This window comes from Pongo abelii, chromosome 4 (assembly GCF_028885655.2).
Source record: "Pongo abelii isolate AG06213 chromosome 4, NHGRI_mPonAbe1-v2.0_pri, whole genome shotgun sequence".
NCBI classification, from domain to species: Eukaryota; Metazoa; Chordata; class Mammalia; order Primates; family Hominidae; genus Pongo; species Pongo abelii.
This window is the reverse complement of record NC_071989.2, coordinates 80,270,122-80,293,661: the sequence shown is the minus strand read 5'-3', so window position 1 is coordinate 80,293,661 and position 23,540 is coordinate 80,270,122. Positions and strand designations below refer to the sequence as shown.

General features: G+C 39.2%; 1 protein-coding gene and 1 long non-coding RNA gene across 3 annotated transcripts in view; one reads left to right on the top strand and one right to left on the bottom strand.

Moving 5' to 3' along the window:
- Nucleotides 1–7,743, bottom strand: part of TNPO1 (transportin 1) — a 92,421-nt gene extending 84,678 nt beyond the window's left edge. Inside the window, exon 1 of one of the 2 annotated variants that reach the window (NM_001373932.1) lies at nt 7,641–7,743. In NM_001373932.1, coding sequence (NP_001360861.1) covers nt 7,641–7,655 — 15 coding nt within the window. In that variant the 5' untranslated portion in view covers nt 7,656–7,743. Of the gene's footprint in view, nt 1–7,438; nt 7,564–7,640 lie in introns of those variants that run through there. The other variant, XM_054555029.2, reaches the window with a different exon arrangement.
- LOC129059426 (uncharacterized) lies at nt 7,651–17,082 on the top strand. The gene is made up of 3 exons (XR_008525304.2): nt 7,651–8,248; nt 10,017–10,153; nt 11,294–17,082. It is a non-coding gene; the product is annotated as an uncharacterized LOC129059426 (long non-coding RNA).
- Nucleotides 17,083–23,540: the final 6,458 nt, after the last annotated feature.

Sequence of the window (23,540 nt, the reverse complement as noted above, 5' to 3'; positions counted from 1 at the left end):
CTTGGCAATAGCAAGTACAGACAACTATTTTGAGAAATACTGCTCCCAAAGGAAACAAAAAATCGGGGTAATGTGGTGAAGTGGAAGATTTTTTCCTAAGAGGGGAGAAATAATAGCATATCTGTTTGCTGACAGAAATTATTCAATAAAAAGAACAAAATTGATGATGTGGAAGAAGAGAACCTGAAGCAAAGTCCTTGAGCAGATGAGAGAGAATGGGGCCTAGTACAAAGGCAGACAAGAATATGAACAGTTAATCTAAGGTAACGGGCAGGAAGACAGCCATGTACTGAGCAAATGCTGCATAGACCCTTTCATAAATAGAGTGCCAGAGGTATGTGGAGTGGTGGCAATCTATGGAAGTTCTGATTACTTCAATTTTCTTAGCAAAGTGGGAAGCAAGGTCATTAGCTGAAGGTGAGGATGGGAAAAGAGATATAGAAGGTTTGGGGAAAATAAGATATGAAATAGTCATTTAGAAGAGTGGAAGAGTAAGCAGACTAGGAAAATACAGTACAACCATCAGGCAGCATTACAGACCCACTTAAGGTTTGTGGCCATGTGTGGTTGTGTGGTTTTTTTCTGGCCATGCTCAGTTACATAGGGGCGAGTGCAAAAAAACCCCCAGAGTTTGTTTTAACTAGGGCTCTGGTTTTGCCAAACAAGCAAAGAGCAAGGAAAGGGATCCAAAGAAGTAATTAAACTGATTAACCATGAAATTTAGATGAGTAAATTCCACGTAAAAGGGAGTGAAAACATCAAGAGGGTAAGGGGCAGGGCAGCAGTAATAGGATCAATGGGTTGGAGATTCCACTGGGGTCAGAAGATGGTTAGGGCTGAGGCACTAGCAGTGAACTGCAAAAACAGGAAGAAGCAGTAACAGAGCAGAACACATGAAATGGCAACTATGAAGGGACTGCAGTTATTGACAGTGCACGACGGTATCACTGTGGAATGAGTGGCTGATATGGCGTAGATGGGAAGAGCACTGGAAGAGAGGTCTAGGAAATGAGAGGCCAGGGTTTGGGTGGATCAATTATGTACATTCTTATCAATTTCAGTAAAAAGACTGGAGAGTGGGACAGTGAACCTTTATGACATAATTCAAAACTGAAGATTATAGGGAGAAAGGAGGAAGCATAGTCTGAAAGAAGTAAGAAGACTCATGACAGATATCTTTCCCACCTCTAGAAACAGTGGAAGAAAAGTTACGGAGCAAACAAACAAAAACAGCCACAACTGCACAGTGGAAGAGAGTCCGCTTTCCATTAGAGCAAGAAACTGAAAACAACATCTAAGAATGGTTCAGACTGGATTTTGCAGATGATGGACAGTTAATTTCACAAAGTACAGTAGAAGGGTATGAAAAGTTGAGAAGGGGTTTAAGAAAAAGCATAGACCCCACTCCAGCCTGGACAAGAGAGCTAGACTGTGTCTCCAAAAAAAAAAAAAAAAAAAAAGAAGTGTAGACCCAGGCCAGGACGGCAGCGGTGGCTCACACCTGTAATCTCAGCACTTTGGGAGGCCAAGGTGGGCAGATTGCCTGAGGTCAGAAGTTGGAGACCTGCCTGCAGAGCACAGTGAAACCCCATCTCTACTAAAATACAAAAAATCAGCTGGGCATGGCGGTATGTGCCTGTAGTACCAGTTACTCAGGAGGCTGAGGCAGGAGAATTGCTTGAACCCAGGAGGCAGAGGTTGCAGTGAGCCGAAATCACGCCACTGCACTCCAGCCTGGGCAACAGAGCAAGACTCCATCTCCAAAAAAAAAAAAAAAAAAAGTGTAGACCTTTTTATGAATGGAGTGCCAGAGATAAAATGTGAACAGGAAGTCTGGAGTTTCTGTGGTTACTGACAAAGACTAATCCTAGCACACATGACTCCTGATACACTCATGTGTTTCTCTAAGCAATGGAAACTGCTGGGTCAAAGATGTTTTTACTTTAAATTAGCCGTACTGATACATTCAATGTTATCCTTACAACCTTCTCAATACATACTAACAAAACTTTTTTCTCTTTTGCCAGTATAATGAGAAAAAAAAAAATGTCACTGCTTTACTTTGCATTTTTCTGCTGGTGAGGTAAATCATTATTCCATGTTTACCTGCTAGCCATATTTCCTCTTCTGTGGAGCTTGCCCACTTAAAAAACTGAGTTATTTTCCCTTTTAAATCGATGTAGAGTGCTTTAAAAATCTATTTTATTCTGCTCTTAATGATTCATACAAATCAATCTTCTAGATTCATTTCACATCTTTCAATGGCTCATGACAGGGTGACATAAGGCTTAGTAGGTTCTCTCTCTTCAACACCCCTTTGTACTATATATTAGTTTCTCTAATTAAGGCCTTAGTCAAATCTGGCCATACCATTGGTTTCATAACTGTTTTTGCACTACAGTGGTAGAGATGGTATGGCCCACAAAGCAGAAAATATTTGCTATCTGGCCCTTTACAGAAAGTTTGTGGACCCCTGCTATATACCTTTCAGGGCCCCTGAACCACTTAAGAGTTCCAAGAACACAGCAGATCCTTATGTTTACTGACACACTCACTGAAATGCTGTTCCTAGTTCCCAAAATGCTCCAGACTTTCCCCCTAATCTATTCAACGAATCTATTACTGGCCTTTCTTGGTGTTTTTACAGATTTATATCACAAAAGCTGTAAATACACTTATTGAACTTGTTTATTTACATATCTCTTTCTCCACTAGTATGTAAATCTCTCGACAAGAGATAATCCCAGCAGTAATAAATGGCACAAAAGTCCTTCATGGTTTGCTAGCTCTCTCATCATTTCCTAGTTCTGCTATGCTCCAGTCAAAATATATATTTAATTTCATTAAATATTTTTCAAAAACATAATTTCAAATGGTAGCATAATAATCAATACTTTTATCTTCATATAATACAATAATCTGTACTTTTATATTCATATCTAAAATTTTGGTGGATACCACCTATTCTTAATAATTTATTTGCATTTATTTAGTATATTCATGATTTGCGGAAATACTTCTCTTCCTTAATTCCTTTCTTAGTAAAAACAAAAGTGGTGGAATCTTATCCTTCATAGCATTAACTTTTTCATCTGTGGTAGAAACATATGCATCTAGGATAAAGGGGCTCCACTAATAAATTATTTTACTAATGGCTTCGGAGTCATCTATAAAATGCAACTCAAATATGAGTGTTTTTTTCTCTAATTTTCAGTATAAATTTAACTTCCTACACCTTGTAGGCAGTTCTATTCTCCTTATGTGAAACACATATTACTTTTTTGTTTGTTTCCCCAGGAAAACCTTCATTTACTTTACCGGGAGTTTTACTAAACATATATTTCAATTTAAGCACTTATGGGCTTTTTCATTTCTCTTACTCCCCAAATTTAATCAAATTTGAGATTTCTTTGGTTTTCTCTCACCTATTTGTGTTAAGATCATTAAGAATTGCACCCACAGATATTTGGTGCATTCACTTTAGAACCCGGTTTTATATAGTTGTTACCAATTATATCTCATCCAGGTAAAGATTTTCTTTTTCTAAAATGTGGAAAGTTAAGCCCTGTCTTGTTTAACTTTGCAACTTACCCATTCATTATTCCCAGCTCAGTTTAGCTATCTTGAAAATGTGGTCTGTGATCTATAGTTAGTTACAGTATAAAATTCTGAATATGTATATGATATAAAAGTATACAAATAAAACAGCACGATGAGCTTTGCAGTCAAGCAGATCTAGATTCAGATTCAGGCTGGAACGCTCTGAGCCCTTGGACAAAGTACTTACCTATTTACACTTTGTTTTCTCATCAGTAAAATAGAAGTAACTCCCATGTATAACACAGAGCCAACATAATAAATGAGAAAAATGTACACGAAAGTGACAATGTATGTTAAATGCCTACAAATGATGTCTAGTACATTACAAGGAAAATGTTAATCCACCCTCTATTCCTCCAATCCCAAAGCAACAGGAACAATAAATACTGTGTAGTCTCAATTTATTATATTAATAAGTTCATTATTAAATTCCCTTAAGTAAAAGCAATTTGGCAGTATGGACCATGAGCTTTGGATGTTTACTTTGACTCAGTATTTTTGCTTTGGGGACTCTAAATAATCTAGAATGCAGAAATTGATTTTTGTATGAGGATGTTCATTGCAGTGTTTCTTATAACTGCAAAAAAATTAGAAACTGTTTAATAATGAGAAATCCACACAAACATGCAAACATTAACTATGGTGACAAAATAATTAAGGAGCATAAGAAAATGCTTATGGTGAGAATACAAAATTACTCACATAGTAAAGTCTCAACTGTGAAAAAAATCCAATAAACTCAGAAAAAAACATTGGAAGGAAATGCACAAAAGGGCTTACAGTAGTTGCTACGTAGTACTGATATTTGTAATTTTTATTTTATGGTTTTCTATATTTTCTGAAATAATTAACAATGATAATGACATTGATGATAACAGTAGTTATTATTTATAGAAAAGTTAATACATGTCAGGCCCAGTTTTAAGAGCTTAGTGTATTAACTCATTTAATCCTCATAAGATGAAAAAGTGAGATTAAATAACTTGTCCAAGGTCACACAGATAATTACAGAAGGTGCCAAAATCTGAATCCAAATAGTGTGGCTCCAAAGCGCCTGTTCTCTAGACTACACTGAAAAGTTTTGCTTTGTTTCAAAAATTTAACCATTAAAAAGGAATATATCAATCCCAACTTTATGGTCTCACAGTTATCAGCTTTTTTTCAGTACTGAGTTGTAACATTCACTCTGGCATGGAGTGTCTTTTTGGATTAAGATGTAGCCACTATTCCTATATGTATTCTATCTACTCCAGAAAATTCCAGGACAAATCCACCTCCCTATTTCCCATTTCAATATCTCATTTGACCATTGAGACTCTAGAACTCTAATATTCCTACTTATTACAGCAACTTACAGTACTTCAAAGGACCCTTCAAAGCAACCCAATCAAACTTGCTTTTGAAAACCTCTCCTAACTAATATCCACGCATACAACTACAAATCAGTTACCACTTGCTGTGGTTTGAATATGGTGTGCCTGTCTCCATCAAAATTCATGTTGAAATCTGATCATGATCTCGTGGACATGATTTAGTTCCCTGAAGGTGAGTTGTTAGAAAGCCAGGCCCTTCCCTCAGATTTCCCCCTCTTTGCCTGGGGGTGGCTTCCCCTTTGACCTTCTCTAGCAGGTTATGATGCAGCACAACACGCTGACCAGATGGCGGCGCCTTGCTTCTTATACTTCCCAGCCTGCAGAACCGTGAGCTAAATAATAAAGCTCTTCTCTTTATAAATGACCCAGTCTCAGGTATTCTTTTACAGCAACCCAATACGGATTAAGGCACCACTCTTGCAACCATCTGTCTTCCATTGTGAAGTTCATCCCTTGCACAATCCGGAAGACTCCTTCACCTGCCAACACTCAACAGATTTACCATGGCAATGGCTGAATAGGGTCAACTAAGAAAAATCTCAACCTCCAGGGGAATTTCACTGTTTCTGATCCTTCCTCTTTGAGGATGGCATTGTTCTCCATTGTTTTTGAAAACCTCATCAGTTTCTTTGATTCTCTCAGCTTTCTCACCCTTTTGCTGGTAAACCAAACTGTTTTGAGGGGGGAAGATATCTTTTTAGCACCAATATGTATTCAAATATCAATCTCAGGAAAAAATATCACAATTTATACCCTGGCCAATAAAAAGAACTCCCCCACTTACTGCTGTGCTCCTCTCTGCAGTTTATATTTGATAAATTCATTTATTTCATTACATATGTCACTTGGTTTGACTTCGCTTTATAACCAGGTTTTTTTTCTTAAAAAAAATTTGCAGAATCCAACATGGTTAAAATTCAAGAAATTCTTCTAAATATAGATGTTTACATTTCAATATGGTAGCTCATTTACAACATTTAGAAAAACTGAGTTCATGGAATGGCTTTAAAATTATAAATAAGCAAAATTACAGTCATAAAAACAATGAACACAATAAGAAGTGTTGATATTGGAAAAGCTCACAACTAGAATCATATATTTTTACAAAAATCTTATTCTGCTCACATTATATAATGGTAATAAAGCCACTGAGAGTTGAGGTAGAAGTGCAAATAAGATTTTTATAGATATTTCAGTGGGAGGAATTTAATAATTCCTGACTAGGACAAAGATGCAGCCACATCAAGGGTGGCGGCCCCTTTTAGGAAAAAGAAAACAGAACACTAGTACTTCATTAGGCTCACGTTAAATTGCATGAAGTAAAAATCGTACTGCCAAACTAGTATTAATTTATGCATTGCATAGCTAGAGACTAAAAAAGAAATCTGCACCTACAAACTATTATTTCCCTTTTGTGGTTGCTAATTTTCATCCTGGTACAGCCTTCTCTAGGAACAACTAGGGTGCTAGGTAAGGTAAAAGTGGAAAACAGATCCTTTCCCAAAAAACGGAACTTCCCCCTTTTCCACTAAACATAGCTTCTTCACCACTCTAACATGAAAGCTTTGATATAACAGGGAAACTTAAAATGCTGCAGGAACTTTTGTTATTCTAAAAGTGAGTACGTCAGGACAGCCATTTTACAACCTTCATTTCCAAACACCTATTACACCATACATCTTGCAATTTTAAAAGTATTTTTTCTTTAGGGTAAAAAAAGTACCACTTACACATTCATCATTTAAGTCATTACAGTTTCAAAGGACAGTTATTAAGCTTCTTAATACAGCTGTCAAAATCAATTTGTAGATAGCCTCCAATTTCAAATTTCTACATTTACATCTACTGATAGACCAACCTGATTAGCGATTAAGATAACAGACTTAAACTCTAAGCAATCCTTGCAAAATCCAGTTGATTTTTAAAATCAGTAAGCAACACGCGATCATTTTTAAAGAAAGTCATTCCGAAAATAGCTTGATTGTGGTGGCCAGTCTGCTCCTCAGCAGCTGTTCCCTGTTGCTTGTACGCATGGGAGTGGAGGTAGAAGTGCAAAACCCACAAGCCCACGCAAAACTCGTACAGTCACAAACATTATGTAAACATGTCGTGAGGCCAAGAGGCCCCAAGGAGAAAGAACCGCCAGGAGGAAGAGATCGGCCAGCTGCATGTGAGGACGATGGGCGCTGTGTGCGGACGCGGGAGACCCGGGCAGAGGGGCCCAGGGCAGGACAAAGACTAGCCCATCTCGGGCAGCGCCGACCAGCGCCCAGAACCAGTGAGAGGCAGCCGTCCCGGGGCAGCCGACTGCAGCACTCAAGGGCCCTCAAACGCCACAGCTTAACAGGCGAGGCAAACGCTCCCCTGAATATCAGACCCTTCCCTTCCCGCCCCTTGTAACGGGCTCCCGCCGCCCCTAACAGGCTCCTCGGACACTTGAGGAGCCGCCGTCGCCTGCTCCCTACCCGGGTCCCGCAGGGCGCCTGGGTGGGCAGCTGTTGGGGTTAGAACCGCGCCGCCGCTGCCTCCCGGCTTCAAACGGCCGGGCAGGCGCCGAGAGAGCGGGCGAGCCCGGCGTCTCTCCCGTAGGCGCGTCACGCAGCTCGAAGCTCCCAGCCTCCGTTCCCGCCCCTCCAGTTCGGGGCCGCGCACCCTCACGCCACCTACCCGGTCCCACACCATCCCAGAGGCCTCGGGCGCTCGGGCCTTCGGCCGAAGCGGCACTGCCTCCCGTCCGGGGCCTGAAATGGCTGCGGAACAAAGAGAATCTGGGCTTCACCGAGCGCCGGTCCGATTGGCCGGGGGGCGGAGCCCGCCGCGGGAACGTTCGGCGGCGGTCGCCTTGGCAACGGCGGCGGGGCTGGGAAAATTGCTGCCTGCGTCGGCTGGGCCTGTGGGCTTGTAGGCCTGCGTCCGGCAGCGCGCGGCCGTGCTTTCTAAGCGGGCTCGGTAGCACCAGACTTCACCGGCCCGGCGCGGGGCTCGAAAGTGCTCGCACTCCCTGCGGCCAGCGCGCTGACCGGAGCCTCTGGGTCTCGCACGCAGCAGCTGCAGACGCTGCCCGGCGCGGTGGGGCTGAGAGCAAAACGGCCCGCCAGTGTGGTTGCCCAGACAGTGCTGGGCCCTCCTAGGTGGATGGCCCTGCCCCAGCCTAACTTCTGTACCCCAGCATAACCTCCAAAGCAACAGCCGTGCCCTGGGAGCCTGTTCAACACTGAACATATCCCACAATAACACAGTTCCAGCGTCGCTGGTAAAAAGCAGAAATGGCTTTGGTAGGTAGATGCGGGTGGATGGCTGCCTGCTTAGAGCAAGATGGGCTTTTGACGTATGTTGTATCTGGCGTATAAACTATGTAATTAAAATTCAGTGATTTATAAAATTTTTACGTCTCCAGGTGTGCAATCCTATAAAACTGTAGTTTCTTGCTCTTAGAAATAACAAGCCCTTCTCTCCCTAACCTGCCATCATGAGAAATTAAAATGTCCTGTATTTTCTGTACGGCAAATGATTCAAAATTGGAGTGGTGGACGTTTTTATACCCAATTGCAACAACGGTAATGAGATAAATATCAGTTCCCTTCCCTCAGATTATTCTTATATATAAAATTTACCGTATAAAAATACTTAAAATTTGCATAGCTAGCTGATTTTTATTTTCTAAGGTGATGATGCCCGTGATAATATTCCTCACATGATCAATGTGAGTAGAAATACCAGCAGTTCCGACTATCTTACTGGAAGTGCTGTATATATTTTGAAAATGTGTAACAGTTGTTGCCTTCCTGTCATAGTTTAGGTAAAATTACAGTACATAATACTAGAAAATGTCTAAATTTTTACTAAGATAATTTATTTGTTCATCTAAACGTGTTAACAATTTTCATTTGAACTATTTGAACTATTTGAACTATTTGAAATAATTTTCATTTTGCAGGAACAACTAGTTTATTTAACTTAAAATTTGAGACTAAAAGTACCTTTTTTAATCATTGGGAAATTGAATTTAGCAAGGGAAAATATTATAGATAACTAAAATACTCATGATTTCAACATGTTATAATATTAATTTGATAGTAATTGGATACAGTAGTGTATATCAAAAAGAGGCCCCCCCCCCAAATAGGAGTAGATTACTAAGAAAAAAATGTAATATAAACTTTTCTAAATGGTAGTTTATCTGCAGGAAAATATACCCAGAAAAAGTATATTTATCCAAATAACAAATGGCTTATTTCTGCATTTGAAAAGTTACATCGTGGATTAGGATCTATACAAATCAGAAGATGTGTAGTATTTGCATTCTACTTTGCTAAAGGAAAAAATACAAATATTTCTAAAATCTAAAGCATTAGCAAATAATGACAGATGTAAATACTGCTGACTAAGCAATTAGTAGTACACTTGATTAATAGTTTGGAAATAACTGAAATGAATTGAAGAAAAAGTAACATATTATTTAGCATAAGAGTATTTATTGGCCAAAATATTTTGAAAGAAAAAAGTGTTGATTATCAGATGTTGTAAAATTGAGATTAAGCAAATTAAATATGTATTCTTTTGTAAAAATTAAAGTGAATGAAAATATTAATATAAAACAGTTCTATGTTGAATAGAGATTACACATGTAGCCTTTTTGTCTCTTCTAGGTCAAATTAAAAATACATGTTTTAAACAGTAAATCTTATTAACAAGGATTTATTAACATGGCTTATTTTATTTTTCTTTGACAGTTTGCACATATAATAGCAGCTATACAGTAGTATTTTCTCTTTATACCTAAATATGCTCATGTGGTAAAACTTTGAAGAATTATTAATAATTTTTAAATGACAAAAATGAAGTTAAAATTTATAAACTTTGTTTTTACCTTTAAAACATAGATACTTTATATTTAAAATTTCTGTATTAATTTTATTTTCTTAGGTGAAAAATTTACCAAGACAAAAATAAAAACATGTTAGAAGTTACAAAATAGCATCTGAGGGAGAAAACATACCCATAAGCTTTCACCTAGGAATGACAAGATGCTTATTTTGTCAGGTGTAGCATTGCTGAAACAAGTATGGAGCTTGCAGACAGAGGACCTATATGCAGATGCTGGCTTTACCATTTATGAATGCTTTTGGTTCAGTCTTTCTGAGCTTCACTTTCTTTTGTCTGAAACAAGATTAAGTAAGGTAAGTTACATAAAGAACTCATTAGCAGACTGCAGGGCAGGTTGTTAGAGGGCAATGAATGAAAGTGTTACTAGACATTAATATAAATCAAAGATGTTTGAGAAGGAGGAATATTATTGAAAAAGTAGGTCTGGAAGTTCAAAAATTGTTAAATAAATATCTTTAATAGGCAATTGTTGGTGAGTATATGGAAACCTAGTAAGATAAGTAATTTTTTATATACAGGCAAGCTTCTAAAATAGAATAAGCCTGGGTGCAGTGGCTCACGCCTGTAATCCCAGCACTTTGGGAGGCTGAGATGGGCGGATTACCTGAGGTCAGGAGTTCAAGGCCAGCCGGCCAACATGGTGAAACCTTGTCTCTACTAAAAATACAAAAATTAGCTGGGCATGGTGGCAGGCGCCTGTAATTCTAGCTACTCAGGAGGCTGAGGCAGGAGAATTGCTTGAATCTGGGAGGCAGAGGTTGCGGTGAGCCAAGATCAGGCCATTCATTTGCACTCCAGCCTGGGTGACAGAGCAAGACTTCGTCTCAAAAATAAATGAAAAAATAAAAATAAATAAATAAATAAAATAGAATAGAATCTTCTAAAATATTGTTGCCATTTATACTTCTGGAAAGACAATTATTTCACATTAGGTAGTTTAAAGAATTGCCTTACACTGAAACATCTTCAGGTTGACATTATGAAAAAAAGTTTCAGTAATTATTTAGAAGAATTTAATTAAAATATTGAAGAGGACAATTGTAGTCAATATTCAGAAATGTGTAAATAATCTACAGGCATTTCTCATTTAAAGTAAACCCAATATATAAAGTTTGAATTCTTAAAAATGATAAATTAGGGAGTTATTAACTGGGAAAAATTAACTTCAAATCTCCTGTAAGTATTAATATGTCCTAGTGATTATAATATGATTCTGCTTATAAAAAGGTCTACTTAGACTTCCACTTTTGGGAAGATGGAGTAGATATACTTGTCCCTATTCCTCCTACTAAGTATAATTAAAACTTCTGAACATTACATATAAAACAAACATAAAAGTCTCCAAATGGTGGAAAGAAGACAGATCAACTAGAGACCTTGGAACCCAAGGAACAACATGATGGTTAATTGCCTGTGTCTTCTTTTTGCTTTAGATACACCGGACTTGAAACTTTAGACATCAGCAACCTAGAAACACCAATGGCACAGACAAAAAAAGCCCTATCAAAACACTGCTCCAGCTGAAGGGCCAGAAAAGGAGTATAGCAGACAGAAAACTTTTTGACAATAAATGCATACTCTAGGCAAAACTACAGACAGAATTGTGACCCCATCCTACTCATGTCAGCAAAGTCCTAGTGAAGAGCCTAAACCCCCACCCTCACCAGACTATTAGGTAGTTTAAAGAATTGCCTTACACTGAAACATCTTCAGGTTAGCATTATGGAAAAATATTTAAGTAATTATTTAGAGGTGCCCTAAGCCCTTCTTCCCAGGGTGGTGTCAGAGAAGGTCAAATAAAGAACCAGTACTTTCATCATCACAAGCCAGTAACAAGGAGTCTCCCATCTTGGGTGTCAGTGGAGGCCAAATGAGGAACTTGGATGTCTCCTCCAACTTGGCAACAATGAGGTGGTGCCTGCTCCCCATACCCACTTCCCCTGCCACTACCATGCTAGAAAATGCCAGCTAAAAGAGATTTTAATAAGATTCAAAACCTCATAAATATCCCGTATGTCCAGGTTTTATGAAAATCACTCATTATATCGAGAACTGGGAAGATCTCAAACTGTATGAAAAAAGACCATTAATAAATGACAAAACCAAGAAAACAAAAATGTTAGCATTATCTGACAAAGATGTTAAAGCAGACATCATAAAAATGCTTCAGTGAGCAACTACAAAAACACTTGAAACAAATGAAAAAAATAGAAAGTCTCATTAGATAACAGAAGACATAAAGAAAAACCAAATGGAAATTTTAGAACTGAAAAATACAATAATGAAAATAAAAAACTAAATGAATTGAGTAACAGAACGAAGGAGACAAAGGAATGAATCAAGGAACTTGAAGACAGAACAATAGAAATTATCCACTCTAAAAAAGAGAGGAAATAGACTAAAAAGAACAGAGTCTCATGGAACTAAGTGACTGCAACAAAAGATGTAACATTCATGAAATCAGAGTCCTAGAGGGAGAAAAGAAAAAGGGTGAGGCTAAAAGTACTCAAATAAATAATGTCTGAAAACTTCTGAAATTTGGTGAAAGAGATAAACCTACAGATTCAAGAAGCTGAGTGAATTTTCAACGAAGGAGCCAAAACAGTTAAATGGGAAGAAGGTAGTTATTTTTTAACAAATAGTGCTGAAACAACAGGGTATCCACATGTAAAAGAACAAAGTTGGACATCTGCTTCACACTGTATACAAAAATTAACTTAAAATGGATCATAGAACAAAATATAAGTGCTAAAACTATAAAATTATCAGAAGTAAACATGGAATTAAATTTTTGTGACCTGGAGTTAGGAAAAGACCTCCTACATATGACACCAAAAACACAAGCAATAAAAGAAAAAGTAAACAAGTTGGATTTCATCAAAATTTCAGACTTTCATGCTTCAAATGGCACCACCAAGAAAGAAAATGAAAAGACAGCACACAGAATGGGAGAAAATATTTGCAAATTACATATCCAATAAGAGATTTATATTTAGTATAGATAAAAAACTCTTACACCTCAATAATAAAAAACAACCTAATTAAAAAATGGAGAAAGGATCTGTATAGACATTTCTTCAAATAAGATATACAAATGACAAATACACTTATGAAAAGAAGCTCAAGATCATTAGCTATTAGGGAAATGCAAATCAAAACAAGGAGATACCACTTCACAATCATTAGAATATCTATAATATGAAGTACAGATAACAAGAATTGGGGAGGATATGGAGAAATTGGAACCCCCATACATTGCTGGTGGGAATGTAAAATGCTACAGCTGCTCTGGAAAACTGTGGCAGTTCCTCAGACAATTAAATATAGAGTTACCCTATGACTCAGGAATTCTACTCCAAATAAAAATGAAAACATATGTCTACACAAAAAGTGGTACAAAAAGCAGGATTATTTGTAATTATTTGTAATGTCCAAAAAGTGAAACAACTCAAATGTCCATCAATTGATTAATGAATAAACGAATATAGTATATGTATACAATGGACTATTAATTGATACTAAAAAGGAATAAAGTGCTAATACATGCTACAGTATGAATAAACCTTGAAAACATTATGCTTTCTTTAAGTGAAAGAAGCCAGTTACAAAAGCCACATGTTACATTATGTGAAAGTCTAAAATAAGCAGATATATAGAGACGAAGCCTATTAGTGGTTTCCAAGGGTCAAGGAGGGAAACAGTGATTACTAATAGGTATAGGGTTTCTTTTCTAGGTGATTAAAGTGTTCTAAAGTTAGATAGTGGGGGTTACACAATGTTGTGAATCTAAAAACCACTGAATTATAAACTTTAAAAGGGTGAGTTTCATGGTTAAAAATTATCTCAATAAAGCTGTTACTAAAAAAAAGACAAATGAAACCTAATAGGATAAACTCAGAGTTTCATGCCAAGATATATCATTCAACTTTTGAAAACTAAGAACATAGAAAAAATTGTTAAAAGCAGAGAGCAAGAAATTACACCTTACTTGTAAGGGAAAAGCAATTTGAATGACAGTGGATCTTACATCAGAAACCATGGACTCCATAAGGAAGTGACACAACATCTTTCAAGTGCCAAGAGGAAAAAACTGTCAACCCAAATCCAATATCCAGCAAAAATACCCTTTAGGAATGGAGGGGAAATAATGACATTCTCAGATGAAGGGAAACTAAGAGATTTTGTCACTAGCAGTTTTTTTTCTAAAAGCGTGGCTACAGAAAGTTCTTGAAACAGAAAGGAAATTATGAAAGAAAGAATATTGGAACATTAAGAACCAAGAAAACACTAAGTAAAAATATGAGTAAATATAATAGGCTTCCCTTCTCCTCTTGAGTTTTCTAAATTATATTTGAAGGTTAAAGCAGAAATTTTAACATCTGATTTGGTAGACAGAATACTTGAGACAATCATATTATAAAAGGAAAAAGGTAAGGAGCTATAAAGGGAAATAAGGTTTCTACACTTCACTTGAACTGGCAAAATGACACCACAAGTACACTGGGATAGGTTTGATATCGATATTGACTTAGTCCGCTTATGCTGTTATATCACAATACCTGAGACTGAGTAATTTAGAATAAACTGAAATTGATTTTCTCACAGTTCTGGAAATCGGGAAGTCCTAGATCAAGGCATTGGCATCTGGTGTCTGCTGAGGACCATCTTGTTGCATGAAGCCTCTTTCATAAGGGCCTTAATTAATGAGGAAGAACTTTCATGACTTAATTACCTCTTAAAGACTTTATTACCTAATACCATCACATTGGCAATGTCTGAATTTTGGAAGGGACACATTTAACCATAGCAAATATATGAAAAAATTTAAGTTATAAAAATATGTATAATTTTAATACCTAAAGCAACTAGTGAAAAAGAAATAGATACACCCAAAAACAAAAATTAATATGGAATTCTAAAAAGTAACCCACAGGAAGTAACCCACAAGAAGATAAGGAAAAGAAAACAGAGAAATGAAAAACAGAGAGAATAGACAGAAAACAAAATACAAAATAACTGACTTAAGCTCTAACATATCTGTAATTACATTCAACATAAATGGAAAAAAGGATTGTTGGAGGTGGGTGGCAAGATGACTGAATAGGAACAGCTCCAGTCTGCAGCTCCTAGTGAGATCAATGCAGAAGGGCGAGTGATTTCTGCATTTCCAACTGAGGTACTTGGCTCTTCTCATTGGGACTGGTTAGATAGTGGGTTCAGCCCATGGAGAGCAAGTTGAAGCAGGGTGGGATGTTGCCTCACCCGGGAAGCACAAGGGGTCAGGGAACTCCCTCCCCTAGTCAAGGGAAGCTGTGAGGGACTGTGCTGTGAGGAATGGTGCATTCTGGCCCACATACTATGCTTTTCCCACGGTCTTTGCAACCCGCAGACCAGGAGATTCCCTTGGGACCCTACTCCACCAGGGCCCTTGGTTTCACGCATAAAACTGGGCAGCCATTTGGGCAGACATTGAACTAGCTGCAGGAGTTTTTTTTTCATACCCCGGTGGCACCTGGAATGCCAGCGAGACAGAAGCATGCACTCCCCTGGAAAAGGGGCTGAAGCCAGGGAATCAAGTGGTCTAGCTCAGTGGATCCCACCCCCACAGAACCCAGCAAGCTAATACCTAACTGGCTTGAAACTTTGCTGCCAGCACAGCAGTCTGAAGTTGACCTGGGATGCTCAAGCTTGGTGGGGGGAGGGGTATCTGCCATTACTGAGGCTTGAGTACATGGTTTTCCCCTCACAGTGTAAACAAAGCCTCCGGGGAGGTTCAAACTCGGTGGATCCCACTACAGCTTAGCAAAGCCTCTGTAGCCAGACTGTCTCTCTAGATTCCTCCTCTCTGGGCAGGGCATCTCTGAAAGAAAGGCAGTAGGCCCAGTCAGGGGCTTATAGATAAAACTCCCATCTCCCTGGGACAGAGCACCTGGGGGAAGGGGCGGCTGTGGGTGCAGCTTTAGCAGACTTAAACTTTCCTGTCTGCCAGCTCTGAAGAGAGCAGTGGATCTTTCAGCACAGTGCTCGAGCTCTGCTACAGGACAGACTGCCTCCTCAAGTGGGTTCCTGACCCTCGTGCCTCTTGACTGGGGGACACCTCCCAGGAGGGGTCAACAGACACCTCATGCAGGAGAGCTCTGGCTGGCATCTGGCAGGTGCCCCTCTGGGATGAAGCTTCCAGAGGAAGGAAAAGGCAGCAATCTTTGCTGTTCTGCAGTCTCTGCTGGTGATACCCAGGCACAGAGAATCTGGAGTGGACTTCCAGCAAACTCCAGCAAACCTGCAGCAGAGGGGCCTGACTGTAACAAACAGAAAGAAATAGCATCAACAGCAAGAAAAAGGACGTCCACACAAAAACCTCATCCGAAGGTCACCAGCATCAAAGACCAAAGGTAGATAAATCCACAAAGGTGAGGAAAAACGAGCGCAAAAGCCTGAAAATTCCAAAAATCAGAATGCTTCTTTTCTTCCAAAGGATCACACCTCCTTGCCAGCAAGGGAACAAAACTGGACACAGAATGAATTTGACAAATTGAACAGAAGTAGGCTTCATAGGGTGGATAATAACAAACTCCTCTGAGCTAAAGGAGCATGTTCTAATCCAATGCAAGGAAGCTAAGAACCTTGAAAAAAGGTTAGACGAATTGCTAACTAGAATAACCAGTTTAGAGAAGAATATAAATTACCTGATGGAGCTGAAAAACACAGCATGAGAACTTCGTGAAGCATACACAAGTATCAATAGCCGAATCAATCAAGCAGAAGAAAGGCTATCAAAGATTGAAGATCAACTTAATGAAATAAGGTGTGAAGACAAGATTAGAGAAAAAAGAATGAAAAGTAATTAACAAAGCCTCCAAGAAATGTGGGACTATGTGAAAAGACCAAACCTACATTTGATTGGTGTACCTGAAAGTGACAGGGAGAATGGAACCAAGGTGGAAAACACTCTTTAGGATATTATCCAGGAGAACTTCCCCAGCCTAGCAAGACAGGCCAACATTCAAATTCAGGAAATACAGAGAACAGAGAACACCATGAAGATACTCCTCAAGAAGAGCAACCCCAAGACACATAATTGTCAGATTCACTAAGGTTGAAATGAAGGTAAAAATGTTAAGGGCAGCCAGAGAGAAAGGTCAGGTTACCCACAAAGGGAAGCCCATCAGACTAACAGTGGACCTCTCTGCAGAAACCCTACAAGCCAGAAGAGAGTGGAGGCTAATATTCAACATTCTTAAAGAAAAGAATTTTCAACCCAGAATTTCATATCCAGCCAAACTAAGCTTCATAAGCAAAGGAGAAATAAAATCCTTTACAGACAAGCAAATGCTGAGGGGTTTTGTCACCACCAGGCCTACCTTACAAGAACTCCTGAAGGAAGCACTAAATATGGAAAGGAACAACTGGTACCAGCCACTGCAAAAACATACCAAATTGTAAAGACTATCAACACTATGAAGAAACTACATCAACTAACAGGCAAAATAAACAGCTAGCATCATAATGACAGAATCAAATTCACACACAACAATATTAACCTTAAATGTAAATGGGCTAACTGCCCCAATTAAAAGACACAGACTGGCAAATTGGATAAACAGTCAAGACCCATTAGTGTGCTGTATTTAGGAGACCGATTTCACGTGCAAAGACACACATAGTCTAGGGATCAATGCAACAAGAAGAGCTAACTATCCTAAATATATATGCACCCAATATAGGAGCACCCAGATTCATAAAGCAAGTACTTTGAGACCTACAAAGAGAATTAGACTCCCACACAATAATAGTGGGAGACTTTAACATCCCACTGTCAATATTACACAGATCAACAAGACAGAAAATTAACAAGGATATTCAGGACTTGAACTCAGCTGTGGACCAAGCAGGGCTAATAGACATCTACAGAACTCTTCACCCCAAATCAACAGAATATACATTCTTCTCAGCACCACATCACACTTATTCTAAAATTGACCACATAATTGAAAGTAAAACACTCCTCAGCAAATGCAAAAAACGGAAATCATAACAAACAGTCTCTCAGACCACAGTGCAATCAAATAAGAGCTCAGGATTAAGAAACTCACTCAAAACCACACAACTACATGGAAACTGAACAGCCTGCTCCTGAATGACTACTGGGTAGATAATGAAATTATAAGGCAGAAATAAGTTCTTGGAGACCAATGAGAACAAAGACACGATGTACCAGAATCTCTGGAACGCAGCTGAAGCAGAGTTTAGAGGGAAATTTATAGCACTAAATGCCCACAGAAGAAAGTGGGAAAGGTCTAAAATCAACACTCTAACATCACAATTAAAAAAGTTAGAGAAGCAGAGGCAGGCAGATTCAAAAGCTAGCTGAAGACAAGAAATAACTAAGATCAGAGCGGAAGTGAGGGAGATAAAAACATGAAAAACCCTTCAAAAAGTCAATGAATCCAGGAGCTGGTTTTTTGAAAAGATTAACAAAATAGATGGACCGCTAGCTGGATTAATAGGGAACAAAGGAGAGAAGAATCAAATGGACACAATAGAGAAAGATGGAGGGGATGTCACCATTGATCTCACAGAGATATGAACTACCATCAGAGAATACTATAAACACCTCTGTGCAGATAAGCTGGAAAGTCTAGAAGAGGTGGATACATTCCTGGATGCATGCACCCTCCCAGGACTAAACTGGGAGGAGGTTGAATCCCTGAATAGACCAATGACTAGTTCTGAAATTGATATGGTAATTAATAGCCTGCCAACCAAGGAAAGCCCAGGGCCAGACAGATTCACAGCCAAATTCTACAAGGGATGCAGACAGGAGCTGGTACCATTCCTTCTGAAACTGTTCCGAACAATGGAAAAAGAGGGACTCCTCCCTAGCTCATTTTATGAGGCCAGAATCATCCTGGTGCCAAGACCTGGCAGAGACACAACAGAAAAAGGAAATTTTGGGCCAGTGTCCCTGGTGAACACTAATTCGAAAATCCTCAGTAAAATGCTGGTGGGCCGAGTTCAGCAGCACATCAAGAAGCTTATCCACCATGATCAGGTCAGCTTCATCCCTGGGGTGCAAGGCTGGTTCAACATAAGCAGATCGATGAATGTGGTCCATCACATGGGCAGAGCCAGTGACAAAGGCCATATGATTGTCTTAGTGGATGCAGAGAGGGCCTTTGATGGAGTTTGGCACCCCTTCATGCAGGAAACTCTAAATAAACTAGGTATTGATCATACGTATCTCAAAATAATGGGAGCTGTTTATGACAAACCTATGGCCAATGTCATGCTGAATGGTCAGGGGCTTTGAAAACCAGCACAAGACAGGGGTGCTGTCTCTCACCACTCCTACTCAACATAGTATTGGAAGTTCTGCCCAGGGCAATCAGGTAGGAGAAAGAAATGGGGGGTGTTCAGACAAGAAGAGAGGAAGTCAAATTGTCTCTGTTTGCAGATGACATGATTGTGTATTTGGAAAACCCCATTGTCTCAACCCAAAATCTCCTTAGGCTGGTGAGCAATTTCGGCAAAGTCTCAGGATACAAAATCAATGTGCAAGAATTGCAGGCATTCCTATACACCAATAATAGACAAGCAGTGAGCCAATTAGTGAGTGAACGCCCATTCACAATTGCTACAAGGAGAGTAGAATATCTAGGAGTACAATTTACAGGGGATGTGAAGGACCTCTTCGAGGAGAGCTGCAGGCCACTGTTCAATGGAGATAGGAGAGGACACAAATGGAGTGTTCCAGGCTCATGGATGGGAAGAATCAATATTGTAGAAATGGCTGTACTGCCCAATGTGATTTATAGATTCAGTGCTATCCCCATCAAGCTACCATTGACTTTATTCACAGAATTAGAAAAAACTACTTTAAATTTCATATGGAACCAAAAAGGAGCCCGTATAGCCAAGACAATCCGAAGCAAAAAGAGCAAAGCTAGAGGCATCATGCTACCTGACTTCAAACTATAATACAAGGCTACAGTAACCAAAACTGCATGGTACTGGTACCAAAATAGACATATAGGCCAATGGAACAGAACAGAGGCCTCAGAAATAATGCCACATATCTACAACCATCTGATCTTTGACAAACCTGACAAAAACAAGCAATGGGGAAAGGATTCCCTATTTCATAAATGGTGTTGGGAAAACTGGCTAGCCATATGTAGAAAACTGAAACTGGACCCCTTCCTTACACCTTATACAAAAATTAACTGAAGATGGATTAAAGACTTAAATGTAAGACCAAAAACTGTAAAAACTCTGGAAGAAAACCTAGGCAATACCATTTAGGACATAGGCATGGGCAAAGTCTTCATGGTTAAAACACCAAAAGCCAGGGCAACAAAAGCCAAAATTGACAGATGGGATCTAATTAAACTAAGGAGCTTCTGCACAGCAAAAGAAACTATCATCAGAGTGAACAGGCAGCCTACAGAATGGGAAAAAATTTTTGCAATCCATCTGACAAAGGGCTAATATCTAGAATCTACAAGGAACTTAAACAAATTTACAAGAAAAAATCAAACAACCGCATCAAAAAGTGGGCAAAGTATATGAACAGACACTTCTCAAAAGAAGACATTTATGCAGGCAACAAGCATATGAAAAAAAGCTCATCATCACTGGTCATTAGAGAAATGCAAATCAAAACCACAGTGAGATACCATCTCATGCCAGTTAGAATGGTGATTATTAAAAAGTTAGGAAACAACAGATGCTGGAGAGGATGTGGAGAAAAAGGAACACTTTTACACTGTTGGTGGGAGTGTAAATTAGTTCAACCATTGTGGAAGACAGTGTGACAATTCCTCAAGGATGTAGAACCAGAAATACCATTTGACCCAGCAATCCCATTACTGGGTATATACCCAAAGGATTATAAATCATTCTACTATAAAGACACATGCGCCTGTATGTTTATTGCAGCACTATTCACCATAGCAAAGACTTGGAGCTGACTGAAATGCCCATCAATGATAGACTGGATAAAGAAAATATGGCACATATACACCATGTAATACTATGCAGCCATTAAAAAGGATGAGTTCATGTCCTTTGCAGGGACATGGATGAAGCTGGAAACTATCATTCTCAGCAAACTAACACAGGAACAGAAAACCAAACCCTGCATGTTCTCACTCATAAGTGGGAGTTGAACAATGAGAACACATGGACCCAGGGAGGGGAACATCACACACTGGGGCCTGTCTGGGGGTAGGGGGCTGGGGGAGGGATAGCATTAGGAGAAATGCCTAATGTAGGTGATGGGTTGATGGGTGCAGCAAACCACCATGGCACGTGTATACCTATGTAACAAACCTGCACATTCTGCACATGTATCCCAGAACATAAAGTATAGTAAAAACAAACAAACAAAAAAACAAAACACAAATGATCTACAACATTGTATTTTGACTGGCAGAATGGATTAGAAAATATGAACCGTGTATATGCTTTCTACAAGAAACTCACTTCAAGTATAATAATAGGCAAGTTGAAAGTAAAAGAATAAAAAAAGATATATGATGTAATAATTAACCAAAAGAAAGTAGGAGTGGCTATATTGATATCACATAAAGCATACTTCAGAGCAAAGAAAAGTGCCAGAGTCAAAGGGAGATATTATGGAATAATATAGGGTCAATCCACCAAAAAGACACAGCAATTGTAAATGTGTCTGCACCAAATAACAGCTGCAAACTAGTGAAACAGGAAACGTCCCGTTGTCCCCCTCTCAGGGCATGCGATGTGGGTGTGGCTTGCTTCTTCAGTTCCCTGCTGGTCAAACCTCTAGAGGAGCATACAAATGGGCAAGCTGTGGGCCTCCAACCCCATGGCAGTGTCTAGGGGTGAATGTTTACAGCTGAACCCCCGGTGGGCATGTGTTACAGGGTGCTCTTTTAGTTTAGCCATCCATAGGTGGCTTGTGTTAGCTTAATTAGGCTCCTACCTTATCGCAAAGACAGAGGGCTTTCTGTATCCCAGGGTTCTTGCCTTGGTGTACCAGAAGAATCAGATCACACATGGGCTTGGAGAATGTGTGCAAGGTTTTATTGAGTGGGAAGTAGCTCTCAGCAGATGGGGGAGCCAGAAGGGAGATAGTTTTCTCTTGAAGTCGGGGTGCTCGGCAGCCCAGGGTCTCCGTCGATTGCCATGGCCAAACTCTGCCTTGTTCTGCTGGTCGATGGCATGCTGGTGCCTGTTATGTGCTCTTCTGCCAGTGTGCTCCCCTCGCCATCCTCTCGCCGTCCAGCTGCTTGTGTGCCTCCCTGCTAGAATCTTGAGAGTTTTTATAGGCACAAGATGGGGGTGTGGTGGGCCAGGGTGGTCTTGGGAAATGGAACATTTGGGTATGGAGTCAGGAGTGCCTGTCCTCACCTAGGTCCACGGGCACAGAGCCAGCAGTTAAGCCCTTGCCAGGGACCTGCCCTTCCCTTCCCAGCACTTCCTTGCCCACTTCTGTATCACTAGGTGAACTGATAGTACTAATAGGAGAAACAGGCAAATCCACAATTATAGTTAGAGACTTCAGCACCACTTAATAGTTTATAAAACAGCTAGATGAAAAATCAGCAAGAATGCAGAAGAACTCAACAATACCATCAACCAAAAGGATTTAATCAACATTTATAAAATACTCTACCCAATAACAGCAGACTTAACATTCTTTTCAAGTGTTTATGGAACAAATGTCAAGATAGACCATATCCTTGTTATAAAACAAAGCTCCATAAATTTCAAAGAATTGAAATTATATACTGTGTTTTTTTACCATAACATAATCAAACTAGAAATCAATAACAGCAAAATGTTCTCCAAACATTTGTAAACTAAACAACACACTTCCAAATAATCTATGGGCCAGATAAGTCTGAAGGGAAATTTAAAAATATATTGAACTGAATCAAAATGAAAATATAACATATAAAATTTTATGACACAGCTAAAACAGGGCTATAAGGGAAATTTATAGCATATGTTAGGTTAAACTTAAGTGCATTTATTAGAAATGATGAAAAGTCTCAAATCAATAAGACAATAAATGTAATTTACCCTTATATCTCTTTACTGTCTCCTTTTTTATAATTGTCTTAAATGTTTCCTCTAAATACATTTAGAATCACATCAGATAATGTGATTTTTCAGCCATCAAACATAATTTAGAAAACTCAAGGGCCAGGCATGGTGGCTCATGCCTGTAATCCCAGCACTTTGGGAGGCTGAGGCAGGAGGATCACGAGGTCAGGAGTTCAAGACCAGCCTGGCCAACATGGTGAAACCCTTGTCTCTACTAAAAATACAAAAATTAGTCGGGCATGGTGGTGGGTGCCTTTAATCCCAGCTAATCAGGAGGCTGAGGCAGCAGAATTGCTTGAACCCGGGAGGTAGAGGTTGCAGTGAGCCAAGATCATGCCATTGCACTCCAGCCTGGGTGACAAGAGCAAGACTCCATCTCAAAAAAAAAAAAAAAAGGAAGAAAAAAAAAGAAAACTCAAGAGAAGGAAGCTTGTTGTATTTAGGCATATTTTTGAGTAAAGTATTTTTTCTTAGTTATCAATGTTCCTAAATTCCTTCTTTTATAATGTACTTTCTGTTTAGATTTTTTTAAGTCATTCTTTTAAAAGAAGTCTGCTGGTGACAAAATCTCTTAGTTTTCTTTCATCTGAG